This window comes from Lichenostomus cassidix, chromosome 13, assembly GCF_008360975.1.
Source record: "Lichenostomus cassidix isolate B80296 chromosome 13, HeHo_3.0, whole genome shotgun sequence".
NCBI classification, from domain to species: domain Eukaryota; kingdom Metazoa; phylum Chordata; class Aves; order Passeriformes; family Meliphagidae; genus Lichenostomus; species Lichenostomus cassidix.
The window spans coordinates 11,722,523-11,741,740 of NC_139494.1; the positions used below are offsets into that span (position 1 = coordinate 11,722,523).

The window sequence follows — 19,218 nt, forward strand, 5'->3', positions numbered from 1 at the left end:
TGGTCCTGAGTGGCTCTGCACCCAATCCATGAGCTCATCTTCTCCAAAAGTCAGCTTCTCCCTCCTCAGAGCTCTCCTCCCATGTCACGTAGGGCTGCAGGCTGTGTTGGACTGCATGTCAGGGAAACAAAGGTAGCCACCTTGCACTCACTCACTCATGTTTCTGTTCTCTGCTAGCTGCAGAGTCACAAAAAGGCACCCAGGACAGCAAGTTCAGTGACTTTGTATTTGAGCCCATTGTCACTGGGCAGAGTTTGAAGTGGCACACGCAGCAGTGGTGATGATTTTGCTCAGTCTGATTTACAGCACTGACGGATAACCAGCATGAGGGCACTAATAGACTTTTGCACATGTTGGTGGCTGCTCCAGCTTATCTCTCACCTCTTTTGTTATGTCTCAGCCCACATCTTGTTCCAAACACATGCCTTTCTTAGGTGTGGGCCTTGGAGAACTGGTATGAATCTGTGTTCAGTGCCTGGGCTGAAGGCAGAGCTGCTGGAGAATGGGGAACACATTCTCCTTCCATTCAGCAACTCACTGGGAAACTCAAAGTAAGAAGAATTTGCTTTTCTGTGTCCAGTCTTCCTAAAACTCTCCTTGTTTAGGATTGTTTTTGTTTCCTCATCAGACACGATGGAGCTGCCAGATGTGGAGACCTTGGCACAAAGTGCCATGGCGGAAAAATATTTCCTGAAGAGCTCAGCAGTTCCTGCCAGTGCTGGACAGTGAGCAAGGACGTGTTAAAAGCTCAGGAAAGAGTAAATTTCTCACTGGGGGCTGTTGAGTTGTAGCCAGTCTGTTAAGACGGGCAGGAGGGAGCAGGACTTGAAGATGAGGACAGTGATAAAGGACAGAGGAGTGGGTCATGCTGTGAGAAGCTGGAGCACATTCAGCCCCACGTAGTGAGAGAGGAGGAAATGCAAGATGCCCAGGGCTGACACTGCAATGAGAATCCAGAGAACTCCAGCGCTGAAATACATCGAGGCGAGCCTGGTGGGAGAGAGACAGCTGCTGACACCGAGCTTCCCACCTGGGCACAGCCCCTTCCTCCCCGCAGAAGTGGGGTGGAAAGGCAACCCCTGGCTGTCCCCTGTCCCCTGTGTGGGGTCCTATGCCCTGCCTCCACCTCGAGGGAGCAAACACACACACCCAAAAGGGCTTGGGGCAGCTCCAGCCTTGCCCAGTACTTAGGTTGCTGCCCCAGCCCTGTATCTATGTTCTCACATCACGCCTTGGAGACAAGGCGAGTCATGTAGGAACCATGAGGCACCCAAGAGTCCTGAGCATCCCCAAAGCACATTATATTCCCAAATACAACCCCCAGGGGGTTACCATGTACTCTCCTGAGTGCTGCTGTATGTGAGCGTGAGTGAGTGTCAGTGTGAGTGAGTGTGTGTGTGTGTGTGTAAGGGGGTGGGTGTGTGTGTGAGTGTGTGTGAGTGTGTGTGAGTGTGTAAGAGGTTGTTTACCTTTCTGAGGATGATGCCTTGTATCCCATAAAGTAGCAATAGCGGGCACAGAGATAGAGCAGACCCAAGGCTGCAGCCAGACCTGTGTTTAAGAGAGATCACAGTCACAATCTCCAAAGGCTTTTCAGAGCTACTTGGAATCAAGATGGTAGTCCAAAATGAAGGAATAGGGACTCTGTGTCCTCTGGCTCTACTGTCCCATCAGAGACAGAATTACTGCCTAATTTATTGTTCAGAAGCTGAGCAGGACCTGAGGACAGAGGCAGCACTCAGGGGAACAGATCCAGTGACAAAACAGGTAATGGGATCTTCTCACCTTGATGGAAGAAGAGTCCAGCCTGCCACAGGAGTGCCAGGAAGATGGGAAAATACTCAGAGGAATTCACCCTGGCAGGAAAGAGAAAGGTCATAAACTAGGGAAAGGAAGGAAGGTCTTCCTCTTTTGCTTCCCCTAGCAGTTTCCACACACTGGAGGCTTTTGCTTTTTAGAACTGATGTTGCCATGAAAAGCCTCCAGGCTTGCACTTTTCCACACAGTTCCCATCCCAACTTTATTCACAGAAATTAAACAGTGGAAGGCACTGGGTCTCCAGGGCATAAGAAATTAAGTAAAAAATTCCCAGGTCAGGCTGTGCACAGAAAGGCTCCATGAATCATTCCCAATGCCCCTTTCCCGTGTGCTGCAGCTCAAACCCTGCTGTCAATGCCCCAAAGCCCCAAGCTGTAGGGAAGGTCTGTCCCTCAAGCAGGTAAGGCCAGAGCAGCCTGGGCTTTGTGCAGGAGTTGGAGGGAGCACTTAACTGTTGGGATTGTTTGTATGTGTCCTCCCAAAGGCACAGAAGTACCAAAAGATGCTGGATGAAGCTGAGTCTAGGCTGGGGAGGGAGCAAAGAAGGGGATGACAGGTGATCCTGCTCCAACTGCTCAGTTGCTTTCTTTCCAGCTGTTAGCTACAACAAAAGTGGAAGCTCCTCCTCCCCACTGCAGCCCTAGCACAGAAGTCACAGCAGAAATGCTGAATTCTCCTCGTCTCAGCTCCAGCTCAGATCTCTCTGGGAGCAAGTCCTTCTCTGTGAGTGAGATTCAGTGCAGGGCTGAAGCTGCCTGAGGTTCGGACACCACTTGGAAAAAAACAGCCTAAGTCTCAGGAACCAAGAGCTATGTCTTTAGCAGCCCTTCACTGTACAGCTGAGATTCCTGTGTGATTTCTATCAGCAATGGCCAGTTTATGACTCAAGAGCCAACCCAATCCTGATGTTGACTCTTCAACCCATTAATTAACCTCGAGGGAGGTAATTTCTTAATTACAGTCCCAGGAAAAGAATAGCAAAGCAGGGGAAAGGTTACACAAAATCTGACAAACATCAGGTAAGAGAAGTTTCTTACTGTGCTCGAAAGATCCTTTCAAATTCAGGAGGGCCTGAGATCTTTGGAGGTGAAATGCCAAACAACCTCCTAGCATAGATCACCTGGAGGAAGAAGTAGGCTGCCGCAAAAGAGAGAAAAGTAGCAGTGGTCAGTCCTGTGGCTGGGCACACTGGGGTCAGGAGCTGGCCAGAGGCTGGGGAAAAAGATCTGCAGTCTCCTCCTAACCCACACCCCCACATAGCAGAAAAAGTTAGAGTAAAATCCCAGGTACCTTTTAGATAAGGAAAAGGAATGACCCAGAGCTATACTGAAGCAAGGAGTGTGCAGTCACTGTACCACCAGTGTTATCTGCTTTCTTGCATAATCAGCAGATTGTAATTCCCCCAGTAACTGCTACACAATTCAGATGCACTTTGTTACTGACAATTTTAAGGTTTTTTCAATCCTTTAATTTTTTTCCCCTTCTAAATTCTGATATCTGTGTCAGGATGGAACTGGTGTCACATCTAAGCCACCCAGACACTGAATTAAATTGTCGTGCAATGTGGACCCATGGCTGGGAGATGTTCTGTGTGACCCACCACAGCCCATCCTTCCACCTTTCACACCACAAAGCTCTTTGTATGCTGACATCTATATGCACTTCAGGAACTGCTATAAACCCCAAGAAGGAAATTCTGTACATTTGTAGAAGGAAAGATCTACCAAAAATTTCAGAATGGAGAGGGTAGGTCAGCTCAGAGAAAGGGCTTCCCATGCATTCATTTGGTTGAATGCTTTCCAGAACCCAGACAAGATATCAGTTTACTGTCTGAAAAGCAGTGAAGTGCCAGTGCAACAGGAGACATTAAATATGAAACCAAAAGAAAATCAGTGGAGTTACAGCAGATCAATCCGGCAAGTATTTGAGCACATGCAACCAATGGCCCCTACCTTGCTCCAGGACTCCCAGGACTGTCACAGCAGCCAGCCAATGAATCTGATCCAACATACTGACTTTTCCAGACCCTAGAAAAATCTTATTTCTTGATCAGAAGTTCTTCTGGCCAGGTTCAGTCCTTGCTGATGTGGCAATTGGCGATGGTAGCTAGCAGCCTAGGTTTGTTCTAGTTGAACAAACAAAGCAAAGACTTAGTCTGTGGTACTGACACCCAGGAGGAGCCTGGCTTGCCCGTTATCATATGCGCTGTGGAAATGGAAATCAGTGGAGACAGGTTTAATGGAGTATTTCCGTTCCCGCCCTCCTTTTTCCAGGACCAGAGCTATGAGGAAGTGGAAAAGCCAATAGAGAGACAAATGGAGAGATAAGGGAACTGGGAGCTGAATGGATGGACAAATCTCAATAGCCCACTAATCCACTCCCCCCAGGGCGTCTGCTTTAGGCCAAGGCATGTCCCTCTTGCTAACGCTGCAGAAGAAACCAAAGATGTGCTTGGGCTGTCCTGTCCCACCAGAGCACAGGCAGCATTCCCAGGTACACATCCCTGTGTACATAATCCTACACAGATTCTGGACAGCATGCGTTGGGTATGGAGAATGGCTTATTCGAGAACTGACACAGCCTCGAATAAAGCCCCCACGTGAAAAACTGCCTGAGAGGGTAAGACAGAGTGTGGTGAAGTATAAAAGGACTCTAGATCTGTCCTGCACAGTGGTATTTTATCTGGGGATGGATCCTGCAGAATGACTGTCAGACCCCAAAGAGGTTTCAGAGACAGCCCTCATCCCAGAAAGGCTGGGAGATGTGTATTTAAGGCTTCTGATCAATCCTCAGCCCAAGGAATTCTCACCACAAACAGCTGAGGGAATTCCTTGTGGGGAAAAACCTGCAGAATTCATCAGGACATAGCCAAAAGAAAATTACATTTTCATGTGTCAGGAGAGACCCATTTATCTAGTTTCCATCTAACAGCACAAAGCTGGCACAGACAAAAGCTGCTGGGACCACCAGCTTTATTTCCTTCCTCCCTCTTCATTCAAAGAATTCTCCCATCAGACCAGGGAAAAAAGAAAGCAGGTTAAGACAAAGTAATCGATCGTTGAACACCCCTTTATAGAAAGTTGAATTAAAGTGGTTTACAGAAATTACATTGCATGCCTGATGTCTTTGATAGGCTTTCTAAGAAGCAATAAGCTGGTTCTGGTTTTCTGCCTCTCTATAAGGTATAAAGGCACCCAAAATGGCTGTAACAATGTCCCAGGTTAGTACTTTTCCAAATATCAAATACACACTCCATTGTTTTTCAAACACCAGCTCTAAGAAATTGAACCCTTTCCATTGCAGTGACTGTTTAGAAATATGAGGAACACTGTGTTTTGTTTTCTTCTATTTAGTTGTCAAAGCAATTAAGAACTCCCCCGTGTCAACTCAAGAAGGGCAGAGGTCTTGCAGTGCTTAATGATGTTTGATTTCCCTCTGCTCCTGTCTGATAACAGCCTGCTTGTGAAAGAAAATAAAGAAAACAACTGAGCAGAAAAGATTTGAGCTTAACACCTCCATCAGATGACAGTGCACTGTAAGCTGCATCAACAGTGTCAAATGTGTGTAATGGAATCTGGGCCTGGAGGAGCTGCACAGGCTGCCACAGAGTGCTCCTGCTCTCCAAATCATCATTAGACACAAAACACTTCTAGTGTCATCATCGAGCATGGTCTAAATATAATGAAGGCCAATAGAAATATGAATGAATAAACAAGCACAGATGTCTCCCCCCTTCCTCCCCCCTCCTCCCCCCTCCTCCTCCCTCCTCCAGAAGCATAATTTTTCAAGCTGTTTTTAAACTCCTGAAGGACACAATGTTTTTCTTGTCACTGTTTCTCACCATCAGAACTCACTTTATTTTCCATTCTCCCTCAGTGCTTACAAGGCACAGGCACATGTGCTTCCCTGACAGCACCAAGTGCCCCTGGATGACAGTCACCTCTGGGCAGCCTCTGCACCCATGGACCACAGCGTATTGCAAAACCTCACCCTCCGAGGCTGACACAGACAAGTTCCCTTCTAGGCAAAGACAAGTCCTGCAGTGCCAGGTGCACCTCAAGGTGGATTTGCTGAGCAGGAGCCACTGAAATGCTGTATTCCTCTCCTACACCTCAGCTCTGCACTCCAGGTTATGCCATGTGAACGTGGCCCCGCATCAACGAACATGGACCAAAGTCCTCCAATGTCCCACTGAGTCATCACTGGAGGCATTTCTCTGTGCCCATGGTTGCTTCTGCCACCTCTTCCTGCAGTCAATAACCCTTTCTGCCTCCTAATTTTCACTCTGAGCTGGACTGTGACACCAATAGGGATTGAAAATAACCTTGGGAAGAAAAATGATCAACAAAACGCCTTGGACAAATTTTAAGCATACCTAGAGTTTACAGCACCTATTGCTTGTGTGGAGCAGCAGGGCAAGGAGAAGCCAGCAGTGCTGAGTCCAGCACTGTTACATTCATTTACAGTTACATTCATTTGGTTACATAGTGTAACATCCCCTGGAAATGTATTTCAGGAGCATACAACAGCTCAAGAGCTTTCTGTCAGTGGAAGGGAGACCATTTTGCAGATGAGCAACTCACCCTTCAGCTGTGAAGCATGGAGGCACCTCGTTCTTCCAATCCTATTGCACAAATATGGAAGTATTTTCTAATGTAGGTTGTACTTGTGCTTCCTTTCCCTCCGAATCCTTTTGCAGCCACTATGTACATCCAACCCCGTGACTGTGGAACTGTTCGTGAGAACAGTTACTGTCTTTGTCACAACAACACAGAAAAAAAGAAGAGGGGAGGGTTCATTCAAAAGAATTTTTTCTCACAGAGAAGAAAGAATTTTTATAGTTCCAGGGAAAGAAAGAAAGAGAGCTCATCTCCAAGGAACTCAGTCTGTTCAAGTACAGCTCCTCAGGGTGGGGTGGTGGGGTTGGCAATGCGCCCTCCTGACGTCCCATTCCCTTGGAGGTTTCTCTTAATCTCAGACTAACATGTGCTGAGATTTTCCTGGGGTTCTTGGCTTTTTCATCTGTGAAAGGAAGGACAGGCTAAACATTTGACAAGAAAAGAACAATTCATTACTTTACTCCTTAGGAAGGCACAACTGGCCACGTGTTCACAGGAAGTGGGACAGCTGCAGACAATTTCTGATCTGGGATTTCCAACAGGACTCAGAGAAAGGCTTCAGCTGGCTCAGATCTCCTGAGCGCTTTGAAGTGTGTCCTAGGCATTTTGAAATAACCATGAAAACTTTGCATGACAAGAATTACCTAATTCTTCCTAAAACGTGCATCTATGCAGAAGATCCTTCTTTCACAAAGCAAAAGAGCAGGTGGTTGGTTTTGTCAGCAACATCCAGCTTCACATTATGCAACTCATCCCTTGGAGTACAAACTCAGTGTATGTTGGAGATGTGCCTTAGCCTGTTCATCCAGACCTATTTCAGACAGATATTCCTGACATTTATATATCTATGGCAGATCAAAGAGGTCACATAAATGTTCGCAAATATTTAGTTACAGCAAAATTTCTAGGGGCCAAACCAATCTCTGGGCTGCTTGAATGCCACTGCATGGAGCAGGACCACAGGCAAGTACCTATTGACAGCACTTCTCGTCTCAGTAAAGGTGAAGGGCTTTGCTTTAGAGATCAAACAGGGAAAACATTAAAAGTAATTTTTTATAAAGCAAGATGGAAAGCCAAGTCTTTGGAAAACCACATAGATAAATACATATACTCATTTATTTAGGGATAGTTTGGAGAAATTATTTTAAGCCTTCTTCTAATGGAGTTTGGTGAGCTTTATCCATATGCACATCAAGTCTGACTGGAGCGCACATCATTATAAAAGCAATGCCAAAATTCTCCCCTTAATTCATCATCAGAAGGCACTGAGTTACATGCAAATGAGTTATACCCCTTCATTTATGATCAACATCTGTTAAAAATACTAATTAAAAGTCTCTTTTGCCCTGCCTTGTCTTGTGTTATTGTCACACAAGGAAAGCCTTTTCCATGTGTTTTGCCAATTTTCCTACCTCCTATTCAACAGAAAGTTAGGAATAGCTAATAAACAAAAAAGGAACAATGCCAGAAAGTGGCTAGCTTGAAGAATAAATCTCTGGAGCGATAAGTGCATATGTCAGGGAGGGAGAGGATTTCCCTTTGCAGAGGGACAAACAAGCCTTTCAAACATCTTTGGAAGCTCTTATGTTAGCATACACTTAGTATTATCCTATAATGATGTGGGGGAAAAATTGCAAGGCTACAGGGTACATCAAAATACATCAAAGGCTGAAGAGCAGTCATGGAGTGCAGCTTCCATTTTCCTAAATTATAGAGGTGAAGAAACAGAGCTGTTTAGCTTTTCTATCTTGGTTGGACCAGAAAACCCAGATGCTGGCTGGCCCTACCTGGTAATGAGATAAAGCTGGGCAAGGCACTGGAGGGGCAGAGTGAGGGCAGCTCTAAGGAGATGTTTTCCAGGGGGAAGATTGCTATTCCTATTAAGTCTCTTGCAAAAGACAGACCCTCGGCTTGTCAGGAACTGGGAAAGAGTCAGTGGAATTCACCTTGCTGTTTAAGGTCATATCTTCAGGGATAGGGCAATCAGGAGGGCACTAGTCCCTCTTCCTCATGGTGACTTTTCACACCAAAGTTCTGTCCCACATGGGGTTGAGGGAATGGAGATGGTTTGGGGGGAAATCTGCGATAGCTCCTCACAGCAGCTGCTGTTCTCTCTTTGCTTAAAGCTGCGGGACTGTGCCTGAACCCAAGTCCTGCTGAGTGTCCTGCCCTGTGTCACCCTGTCCATAGCACTGGGCCACAGCTCAGACAGAAAAATACAGAGGGTGAGACCACAGAGTGTCCAGACATCACCCTGGGACAAGAAATGATGCTCATTTGGATAGGCTTGTGTGAAGGCAGAAGGTAGTGAGGGCAGGAAGCAGACAGATGTTTGTGTAAAACTCCTCTGACGTCAGCAGTGTCAAGAAGTTTTGAAATATATCTTCAGAATGAACCAAAGGCAAATGCTGTGGATGACAGCAGAGCATCGTTGGCACTGTTCTTTGAACTCCTTCACAGCCCCCAGAAGCTGCCCCAGGTGATATGCTGGGCAGGGAATGGAGCCCAGGTAGCAGGTGGGATGCTGTCAGTGAGCAGCACACACACCATGCTGCAGCTGTGAGGCTGCAAGAGCCGTGGAAGCAGAGTGAAGAGGCTGCCTGTGTCACATAAACCACTGAGCACAGGGGAACACAAACAGGCTCTGTTTCTTCTCCCATTTCCAAAGCAGAAATTAAACCGAGTCAGCCTCCACTCTCCTGCTGGCACAGGACCAGGGAGACAGCAGCAACTATGGGTCATAAAAGCATGATGTGATTGTGGGAGCAGATGGGTTTTTGGTTGCTGGCCATGCTTTCCTGTGGCCTTTGTGGGTCAGAGACTGGCCAAGGTCGAGCTGACCTTTGTGTATTCGACAGTGGTGGCAACTGCAGGGAGAGTGGAGCTGGGGACAGTCCTTGGGGAGAGCTGCCAAAGGAATGTGATGCCTTCAGCCCCACAGGGACCCCAGGTGCTGTGTGAAGGCTCACCCAGCTCTGCTGTCCCCCAGCAAGGGCAGGTAACTTCTACCCCCAGCATCTCAAGTTGCAGGGCATCATTTAAGGTACCAAAAGTTGAGACTTCTTCCGAGCCTTTCCCTTTCTGTCCCAGCTCCTGGGTTGCAAAGCTGTGCTAAGAGCAGTCCCAGAGGTGCCACTGGAACCCATCCTGGCATTGGTCTTCTTCCAGCACCTTCTGAACAACTTCAGCCTCCCCAGCTGTGGGGACACTGGCTTACAGAGGAAGGCAGTGAGTGGCTGTGTCCTGGGAAGCCACGACAGACAGACAGGCCTTTAAGAGGCATCAAGAACAAGGTGCTTTGGCCAAACACGAGAAACCACCTCTCTGCAATCGTAAACTGGTGACCAATCCCACACTGGGACAAAGGACTTGCTTTAAAACAAGCTGGGTTTATTTTTAGGGTGTGAAATGGTTGCATGACACAATTGTGTAAAGGAATTTCATGACCAGAAACAGTGCTAAATACCAGATTGAACACCCATGCTTTTAACCACTGGGAGGCTGAAATGGCAACTGAAGCAATGCTACTTTGGTGACTCTGCCTCCCAAAGCCTGGAAGCAGGATGGATGGTGTCTGTAAGTGCTCTGACAAGAAGAAGATTCATTGAGTGACACGGGGCAGTTATTGAGCTCCTTGCTAGAGCTGTTCCACTGACACCCTGGAGGTTTGCTGGGGAAAAAGATAGAAGGAACCTGCTGTAATTCCAGAATTTCCTGTAGCCTTTCTGTCTGCTCCATACTGCACAGGGTTGGGATGCCTAATAACTTGATGTGTCTTGATGGTGGCCACTCCTGTTAGGAAAATTCTCAGTGCTCAAGTCAGTGCTTGATGTCTCCTGGCTATTCTGGCTTCAGCCCGCAGGGCAGCATCCATTCCCTGCCTGCCAGCACTGCATGATTGGAGCAGGCTTTTATCCAGGGTCTGGGGAGGCAGAGCACAGCTCAGCACACAGGAGCCTGGGCTGTGCTGTTTGAAAGCCCTGACAAGATTGCTGGTCATCACTGTTTTACATCACAATTAGATGCTTTTGTTCAGCACTTGCAGAGATCCAAAATGAATCCTTTCTGTTGGTACAGTACTTATCTGGGACCAGTGTTTAAGTTATTACTAAAGCAAACAGAAAAATCTCCACCTATAATTTCCAGAGGTTCAATATTTACAATAGATTAACATAGTCAACTACTATCTGCAGAACACTTTTTTTTCACTCCTGTGAAAATTAGTTAAAATTACTCCCAAAATCCTCAAATGATCAACCCTTTCAGAATTTAACATTTACTGTACTCATGATCTTCACCCAAAATATAGGGTTTCTTAACCTGATACATAGATTTTTATTTATGTTTTTATTACATATAGATTTTTTGTCATAGATATACAGATTTTATATATATGTATCTATATATGTATATATATAAATATAAATATAAAATATGAAGACCTGGAAAGCAAACCCTGGCTTGTAATCAGTTAAAAAAATACTAAACAATTTGTCACAAATTTAATGTCAAATTTAATCTGGGGATTTTTGAGTTAGCCTCAGATTTACACCTGTGTATTCATAAAGGGAGGAGGGTCTCTGATTCTTTTTGTTGACTTGTAAAAAGGTATCAGAAAACATCCTCTAACAAAAGTCTGTCTAGGATTGCAGAAAGCTCACAGCTCAACCCACTTTTACCTTGGCTGGGGTTTGTCCAGAAAAAACAAAAGGAAACATGCTTCTCACTGAGTTGATGGACAGATTAAAAATGTACCCATTCACAGGACAAAGTCTTAAAGTACCCCAAAATAATGAAGAGAATATTGAGCTTCTACAAAGTAAGTCAGTGGCTGATTCCAATTCCACATACATGCACTTGCAAAAAGGAGAGTCTAACGGGGGAAACATTTAGAATCAATGAAAGAAATGAACTGGATATGTAAAATCAAAATAGTGAGCGTATTTGATATACACCCGATAGTTATAACCCACAGTTTCTACGAAGTCAAATCAGGGGACAGCTCAGCTCAGCCTCTTCATCCTGGGGATTTAGCCCACTCTGAAAGAATTCAAGCTCTTACCCAGCTCAGTTGCTTGATGGAAAACTAAAGTACTATATTTTTGGCTTTGGAATTTGTGTTTGAGAACACCAACATTCCCTAAGGCACAGCTAATATTTTTATTAATCTTAATCAGATCTCTCTCTTCATTCCTTCTCATTCTTCTGAGTTTCCATTGAGCTTGGTAGCAGCTTGCCTTTATAATTTGATCTATTTCTTTCAGTTATAACACTTCCCCATGATTAATTCAAGTCTTGAGTGATAAGATCTAACTCTGAGCTCTTTGACTGGAAAATGAGAGCAAAGGTTGTCATGTTTCACTTGTGTAACCTTAACCCTTTCTTTCCCTTTCATGCCAAGCATTTTTTGAGACTGACTAGACCACCTTCAGTTCCCTATCTGTCCAAGTATCAAAGGAAGCTTCTCATCCCCCAATTTCTGCTTGCTTTAATAGCCAACCAGCTCTGAAATAAATTCCCACCTCTGCATTCCCTTGGGTTTCTGCATCTCCTAACTCTGCAGAGAATACTGCACTGTTTGTTGCACTTGCACGCAGCCACAGTTCCTGTGTGCACAGTTCCTTCTTAATCCCTGACTCACCATTTGCCCTGGAAACGTTAGAATGGCCATGTTTAGGGATTTTTCTATTTCCAGCTTTCCAGTCAGCTGCACTGAAGACTGGGGTGAAGCTAAGCTCAGGACAGTAAAGAACAGCAAGAACATCACACCCTTAGGGCTATGCCGCTCACTCTCCTTACTCTGAACCAAAAGAAAACCCAGTGGATCCCAGATTCTCATTTATTCTCTTCTTTGGTTGACATTCTTCTGTCCAGATCTGCTTTCAAAAAGGTTCTTTGGTTTCTGAAATAGCACTAAGCATTGTTTCCATTCATTCCCCCATAATCAAACAGCAGTGGTAGCAGGGCTCAAACTTGGTAGGTGAGCCTAGAGGACCGGCTCTGCTATTCCCTCGGAATGAGTCAGAATGGGCAGAAATGTTCGGTGATAATAGTCATCAGAGCCCTTGTTTCCACATTAGCATGAAGAAGCAGCTCCAAAGCAGAGCCCTCTGGTGTGGGGTAGGGCTGCAGTGTTCTCAGGGTGTTTGCTGGTGATGTGGACAGCCTTGTCTTCCCATCCAAAGGGTTTTCAGATGTCTACAAAGATAATAAGGACACTGCAGGCCTTGTCTCAGGTTTACCCTATACTTCAAGGGCCTCCTGGGTGAGACACAATAAAAACACAGACATTCTCATAAAAGAAACCTCCAGTAAATCTCCACAGTGCACACCTTTTGCCCATTACCAGACACTTTTTGGGCAAGAGTTCATACTGACAACGAGTGAATGAAAGTAAATTTCCCTTTGTAACCAAGGGAGGGAATGCACACATCACTGTAATGGCACTTCAGTTTTGCCAGCCACAGCAATGCAAAGAAATGCAGCACATTTCTACAGAAAATTCTGGAGAATCACTAGGTTGGACTCACAAAGGTCACCTTCACTGCACACAGCTCCATGCAGTGGCTGCAAGCAGGGGCTTGCAGTGGTTCTCCATCCTGCTGCCACATCTGTGCTGACCCACTGCTGTCCCTGGGCAGTACAGCTTGGCAGCCAGGCACTCAGGCAGTGACAAAGTCTTCAGTATACTCTTTGTTCCTGCAGGGCTTTGGAGTCCAGGCAAGCACAGGACTACCTCAGACCCTGCAACTAATCCTTCCCTAGGAGATGTCTATCACAAATACAAGCAACAGCAAATCCTATAAGCCCTTCACTCCTGGCTGCTTTGCTCCCAGCAACTGGGGATGGAAATCCATTCACCGTTTCTGACCAGCTAACCCTGAGTATCCGGAGCCTTGGAGGTGCCTGCAAATTTTGGGGATGTTGGCAAAGGGCTGCCAGGAGCTGGGAGCTCCTGCAAGGCAGAGAAGTGCTAGAGACACGTCTCATTTCTGGAGGCACAGTTGGATCCTTCAAAACACAGGGTTTGCTTATTCCCTTCCTTCCTGGCACAGAATGGAGCCTTTTTCTGCAGAAAAGAGGCGGAGTTTCAGTACAGCTCTGCAGGGAGGGGAGGACAGGCGAGGCCAGGAAGGGTATGAGACAGGGCCCCAAACCACACACCCTGTGCAAGTGCCTTGGCGCCGCCTTGGGAGGAGAATCCCGGGCCGGGAGGGAGATCCGTAATGCATTTTTGCCACCAGAAGGCAGCGGGGAGCTGCGGTTGGGAACAGCTGGTGTTCGCAGGACCTGCCCCAGGCAGAAATAGCAGAAGGAGCTTCTCCCTCTGCTGACTATAGCCTGCCTTGTTACACTTCTCTCGTCCAGCCCCCTTCGCTGTCATTAGGAAAGCACAGGAGACTACAGCATACAGATAAAACAATTTTCTTATTATTTTCTTTGGAAAATAGGTGTGCATCAGACTTGCCTTGTCCTCCCATCTGCTTGAAACCCTCCTGGGGTGAGCATAGGGGTGGACCCCGCCCCGGCATGGACCACCCCCATTGAGCAGCTGCAGCACTGCTGTTGTTTTCGGAGAGGGAGCTAAATGTGCAAAGTCCCTCTGCCCTGCAGCTCCAATCTATGACCCGGTGGTTATTAGGGATGCAGTGGGTGCACATGAAATCCTTGCCGGCTCGTTGCAGCCACCGTGGCCACAGTGCAGCTGTGCCGTGGCCCTCCTTGTGAGCACTTGCTCCTCCCTACATTTCATATATGGTGGGGAAGGAGCAGTTACTGGGAATAGATTTCCCTGGAGGGGGTTGTTTCTCAGAAGCAAGTCCCTCCTGCACATTACTGACTTTCAGAGCTCTTGATGGCAATTTAAGAGGTTGTCAAGCTCAGTTTTCCATGTGGGCCATCCACCAGAAGATGATGGCCATACCAAGGACAACTGAATAGGACACACATCCCAGCTGGGCCATTCTGACAGTGCAGTATTTCAGCACCACCTTGCCTTCATCAGCAGTTGCACTGGGTGTTAGAGGTTCAGTCTCACAAGTTGTTCGAGCATATCTATGGCCGTGCTGCTCCTCAGACGAGCATGCAGGAGGAAGCCACATGGAGGGTGGCATGCTGGTAACAGAAAGGCTCATTGTAAAACCACACAACAGATTTAAGTGAAAACAGTAGGGAAGTATAAAAAATAGGGATCAAAAGACAGCGTGCAGGGTACCAACCACATCTGGGTTTCTGTCTTCCCTAAAAAGAAGGGCGGGGTAAGGGTTTTTTGGTCAGATACAGACAAAGACCCACTATAATGACTGAAATGTATGATTTCTGTTATCCAGCCTCTTCAGCTCCAGGAGCTGATGATTGCAAGTGGGAGAGTGGCCAGTCTGGAGAGGTTACTGAGTTAAGTGCTGCTAATTCCTTGTTTATTGACTTCAGCAAATTGGGATTAGGACGGGCCAGGGGTTCCAGGTGGTGGCCTTGTGCTGTTTACGTGGTATGTCAGGAATGCAGCTACTCTACCATAGTTTTGCTTGCTTTTTAAGAGGATGTGGTGGGGAAAGCAGGCAGCTGAGTGGGAGCACTGTGCTGAGGCCAGCTCAGTTAGCCCAGGGTTGCATCTGGTTCCAGATGCCTGACTTCTCGTGCAGGGCTGGAGGAGTTTGTGTCCTCTGAAGCCAAAGGGCTAGTGGGATGTGGGTGGGGGGCTCCTGGGCAATCCTGGCCATGGGACCTCACCATGCCCCAGAACAATCATGTTGTTATGGGAGAAGATTCTTTCTTCCTTGCTTCCTTCCTGGAGTCAGTCTGGGCATTGTTCTGCCCCTCTTCCCCCTAAATAATAAACCCATTTACCTCTTTCCTTTCTCCCTGGGATATTCTATGTTTTAATGGAATTTCAGTTGTCAATAATCACATTCACTCAGTCTGTCAAACTTAAGATATTCAGAAACTTGACCATGGAAAACTGATTGATTTTTTGTTTGTTGGGGGGGGGTTGTGGGGTTTTGTTTGTTTTTGTTGTGGGTTTGTGAGGTTTTTCGTGCATTTGGGGGGGAGGTTCTTGGTTTTTCAGGGTTTTTTTTTTGTTGTTGTTGTTGTTCCTCAAAACAACAACTGCTTCCAAACAAACAAAGCACAAGCCCTGAGCCAGACAGACCCCAGCTGTACCATGCAAGTTGGTCCTAACCTTCAGCAGGTTATCACAGAGGAACTGTGACAGAGCCCTAAGCAGCTGTGGAAGAGCAGCTATTGTCAGTCACTCTCTGCTCTGGTGAATCTGAAACATGTGAGCTAAAGTGGAAAGACTCTGTTCCAGCATAGTGTCTCTCTTTTGGTCTCGCTGCTAATCACGCTCAGAGCCCCTCTCTGTGCCATGCTCTCAGAGAGCTGTGGGGATCAAGCATTTCCTTCTTTGCAAAGTGTTTTGGGCATTGCTGATGCCCTCAGGACACCAAGGTGGTGGCAGCCTCTTGCTGTTGCTGGCAAGTCTTCAGCTGGTTGGAGGATACTGTCTTTAAATCCAAAGGGTAATCTGCATTTCTCTAGTGATGGAATAACTCCTGTTGCATGTGTTGCAGCCATGCTCAGGTACAAGTGCCTCAAGTGTGAGACCTTCAGGGAGAGCACAGTTGTGGGGATATATGAGGGCCACTCTCAAGCAAATGTACATCAGGTCCATGAAAGAACTGGTGGAAAGGGGCACAGTAGAAGCCAAATGGGGCCCAGCAATGCCTATGGGAGCTGGGAAAGCTGTGTACAACCCATAGAAACCATCAGGATTTCCCTACCTTATGTCCAGACTAAACCTGCACCTACTGTCTTGTCTTGGGTAACTCTGAATTTCTGGGTCCCAGAAGTTTTCTGTAAAGTTCCTGTTCCCAGGGACACTTCCCAGCTTGTGCAAATGGTATCAGGTGCATAGATTGTCTTCTTCCACCTCAGTACTGTGTCTGGGTGTTTCTTTCCATCCATCAGTGAGTGCTCTGCTACTGCTTCTCTGTTGATTTTTTTTCTTCTATTTATCTGCTACATCTTATTACCATTAATTTATAACACTTCTTACATTCATGTTTATTAGCTCTGAAAATTGCAGGACTTCATTATCTCCCTTTTAGATGATTATCATCCCCCCCACTGTGATAATGTCTGTGCATTTTTTCCCATCCTTTTCTCAAGCGTGCTCTCCAGAGATATCCTTGTAAAGAAATGTGTTTTCCATGGAAAGCATTCCAGGGCACATGGACATTGCCCCGTACAGAGAAGTGAGCTTGTCCTCCCTCCTGCAGTTCAAAGTTTGAAAGAGCAAAGGTCACTGTTCTCTCGCTGGTTGCCTGCCTTGACTGCCTGCTCTCTGCCAGTATGGTGTCCCTCCTGTCACGCTGACCTGCTGGATTTTCCACTCACTTCTTGCCAGTTTTCCAGAGGAGACGAGTCTGAAAATATGTACTACTAGTGCTTGAAATGCAAGGAGAACTCTAGCAATGTGGCAATGCCCTGCAGGGATTAAGGAAGGAGGAACACTTCAGAGACGGAGTTAGAGGGAATTAAGAAAGTACCAGTGGAAAGTGCATGACGTTTCTCTGTCTGAAAACAGTTAGGACAAAAAAAGCTCCCCAAAATGGAATTATTCAAAGTTCTACCGCACTTATAAACTAAGCATTGCCTCTCACCTCTGGGGTGTGCAAATTCAGGCTCTGCCAGTGTCACCACACTGCCTGATTTCTGCCTTTCCAACTGTACTGCCAAAGTCAGAGAATGACACACTTCCAGAGTTTTTGTCAGTGGGACAAAGCAAATCTGCTGCAATAAAGCCTGAACACACCAAAATGTTTTTCCTTGACAATGTCACGTTTGCCATGTGGTATGTGCCATTCTCTTTCTTTCATCTTCCCTGCCCTGGCACTCCAGAGTCTAAAAATACCACCTTCTTGGCTGCCAAAGCATTTAAATCTCTGTGCATGTTTATTCTGTTTCCTTTACTCATTGCTTTTGTTTTCCTTCTGGATTATCTCTCCCTTATGTCCATTCTGTATTCCTTTAATCTAAGTTCAAACATCTTGAAGATCCCTGCGTAGGATATGCTTTTAGCAGATTTTTTTTTTTTAACTTACATTGCTCTGTTCTCCTCGATGACAAAGCAGCACAGGCAGGAGCCAGCTGCAGGGCTGCCTGCCTGTGCCATGATTCAGCAGGTTGTAAAAGGAAGGAATGTTTTCTTTTTTGGGAAAGGGTGGGAGAGAAAGGGGAAGGCGTGTGTGAATATTTGACTTCCTGGTGCTTCTGTGATTTCAGCAGGAGTATCATGCTGTCCTGCGGTTGCATTGGAGTTAATAACCTGTTTCAAAATAAATGCTTGAAAGATATTTGGAGGAAAAATGGGTTTGCCTAGTTTGAGGAGGGTGCGTGCTAAAATATGCTGCTTTGTTACTCTTTATTTTTTCACAGTGTTTTTAGGTTCTTCTTTAAGTATTTGCTGTCTGTTGTGTGCAACTGTTTCCCTGCCTGTCTGCATCTTCTGCTCAGTCTGGATGTAGCTCAACAGAGCAGTTTAGGAGCCAGCTTGGTGTCTTTCTGGAAAAATGTGTTTGATTCCAAACTTCAGTGCAAGCAGGGATTTGCTGATTTCATTTATGCTGAGCCTTATTTCTGAATGCTGGGGCCCTGCTTGCTTTGTCCTAACACGGTGGAATTTTCTCTGTGGGGAAACTTATACTGCTGACTCATTGCATCAACTCAAAACAGATTTATGTTTACAAAAAAAAAAAAAAACAACCCTCCATTTTCTTTCCTACATTTTTTGCGCCCCTCCTAGTAATATTGGATTTGCTCTTCTTAGAGAATACCTCCTATCTCCTGGAACAGGCTGCAGCCCACAGACCACTCAGGAGCTCGCTTTGAACAGGATGGTTCAGACACAGCTTTCCATTGAACTCTTCCCAGCTGGTGCAGCTCAGAGACAACTCAAAGGTGCTCTGAGTTCCAGGGTACCAGGAGCTTGTTTTCCTCACCGTGTTCCCTGCGCTGCCACATGGCTGTGTGAGCAGCAGGACACGGAGACTCCTCAAGTTTAATCTTGACCCACGTTCATGTGGTCCCGTCACACCTTCGGCTCTTTGTCCCATCGGCACAGCAGGGACAGCTATTTCTGCATTTCCCTGTGTTTCTATACCAATTCGATGTACAAACGTTCAACACTGACACGGTATTTCACCTCTACTGGACTACGTGACATTCGTTTTCGAAATACAGCACGGCCTAAAGGTTCCGGAGTTGCACAAGGCCTTTGGGCAGCACTGCCAGGCTCCAAACACAGTGGAGCATGGGTCAGTGTTCACTATTTTGTTAAACCCTCGGCTTGTAATTGAGGGAAAAAACCAACGGATACACCGAATTTGCAGAATAGGCAAGAAAGCCTGAACACCTTTTCTAAGGAATGGGAAGGCAATAAGGACGGCTTTGCTGTTTAACACAACGGTATTTGTGAGGCGGCGGGTGAGGGGAGCGCAGGGAGGGCGTGAGGGGAGCGCAGGGAGAGCGTGAGGGGAGCGCAGGGAGAGCGTGAGGCGGCGCTGGCCCCGCCCCTTCCACACCTTACCGCCCCCTACCGCCCGCAACGCCCTGTCAGCCACCGCAGCGCCCCTGGACCGCGACCCGTTGGGACCCCGCCCACATCCCAACGGCCTCCCCCCAGTCACCCAATCAGCCGGCACTTCCTGCAACCCCGCCAACCAATGACAGCGCTCCACGAAGGGCAGGCCGTTGGGGGCGTGTTTAGAGGCGGGCCGGC

General features: G+C 46.8%; 1 protein-coding gene across 5 annotated transcripts; it reads right to left on the reverse strand.

Annotated features, from left to right (window-relative positions):
• Positions 1-207: 207 nt before the first annotated feature.
• LOC146431245 (leukotriene C4 synthase-like) lies at positions 208-19,064 on the reverse strand. Of its 5 annotated transcripts, none has more exons than XM_085073674.1 (8): positions 19,022-19,064; positions 14,434-14,552; positions 12,079-13,506; positions 3,771-3,943; positions 2,856-2,955; positions 1,786-1,856; positions 1,470-1,551; positions 208-990 (listed from the first exon to the last, which is right to left on the reverse strand). In XM_085073674.1, the coding sequence occupies exons 4-8, from the start codon at positions 3,826-3,828 to the stop codon at positions 864-866; spliced, it is 438 nt and encodes a 145-aa protein (XP_084929800.1). In that variant the 5' UTR covers positions 3,829-3,943; positions 12,079-13,506; positions 14,434-14,552; positions 19,022-19,064; the 3' UTR covers positions 208-863. The 5 variants fall into 5 exon arrangements, with proteins under 5 accessions (XP_084929800.1, XP_084929799.1, XP_084929796.1 ...); XM_085073673.1 differs by lacking the exon at positions 19,022-19,064 and adding an exon at positions 18,275-18,945; XM_085073670.1 differs by lacking the exon at positions 19,022-19,064 and adding an exon at positions 16,220-18,945.
• Between the last annotated feature and the right edge of the window lie 154 nt (positions 19,065-19,218).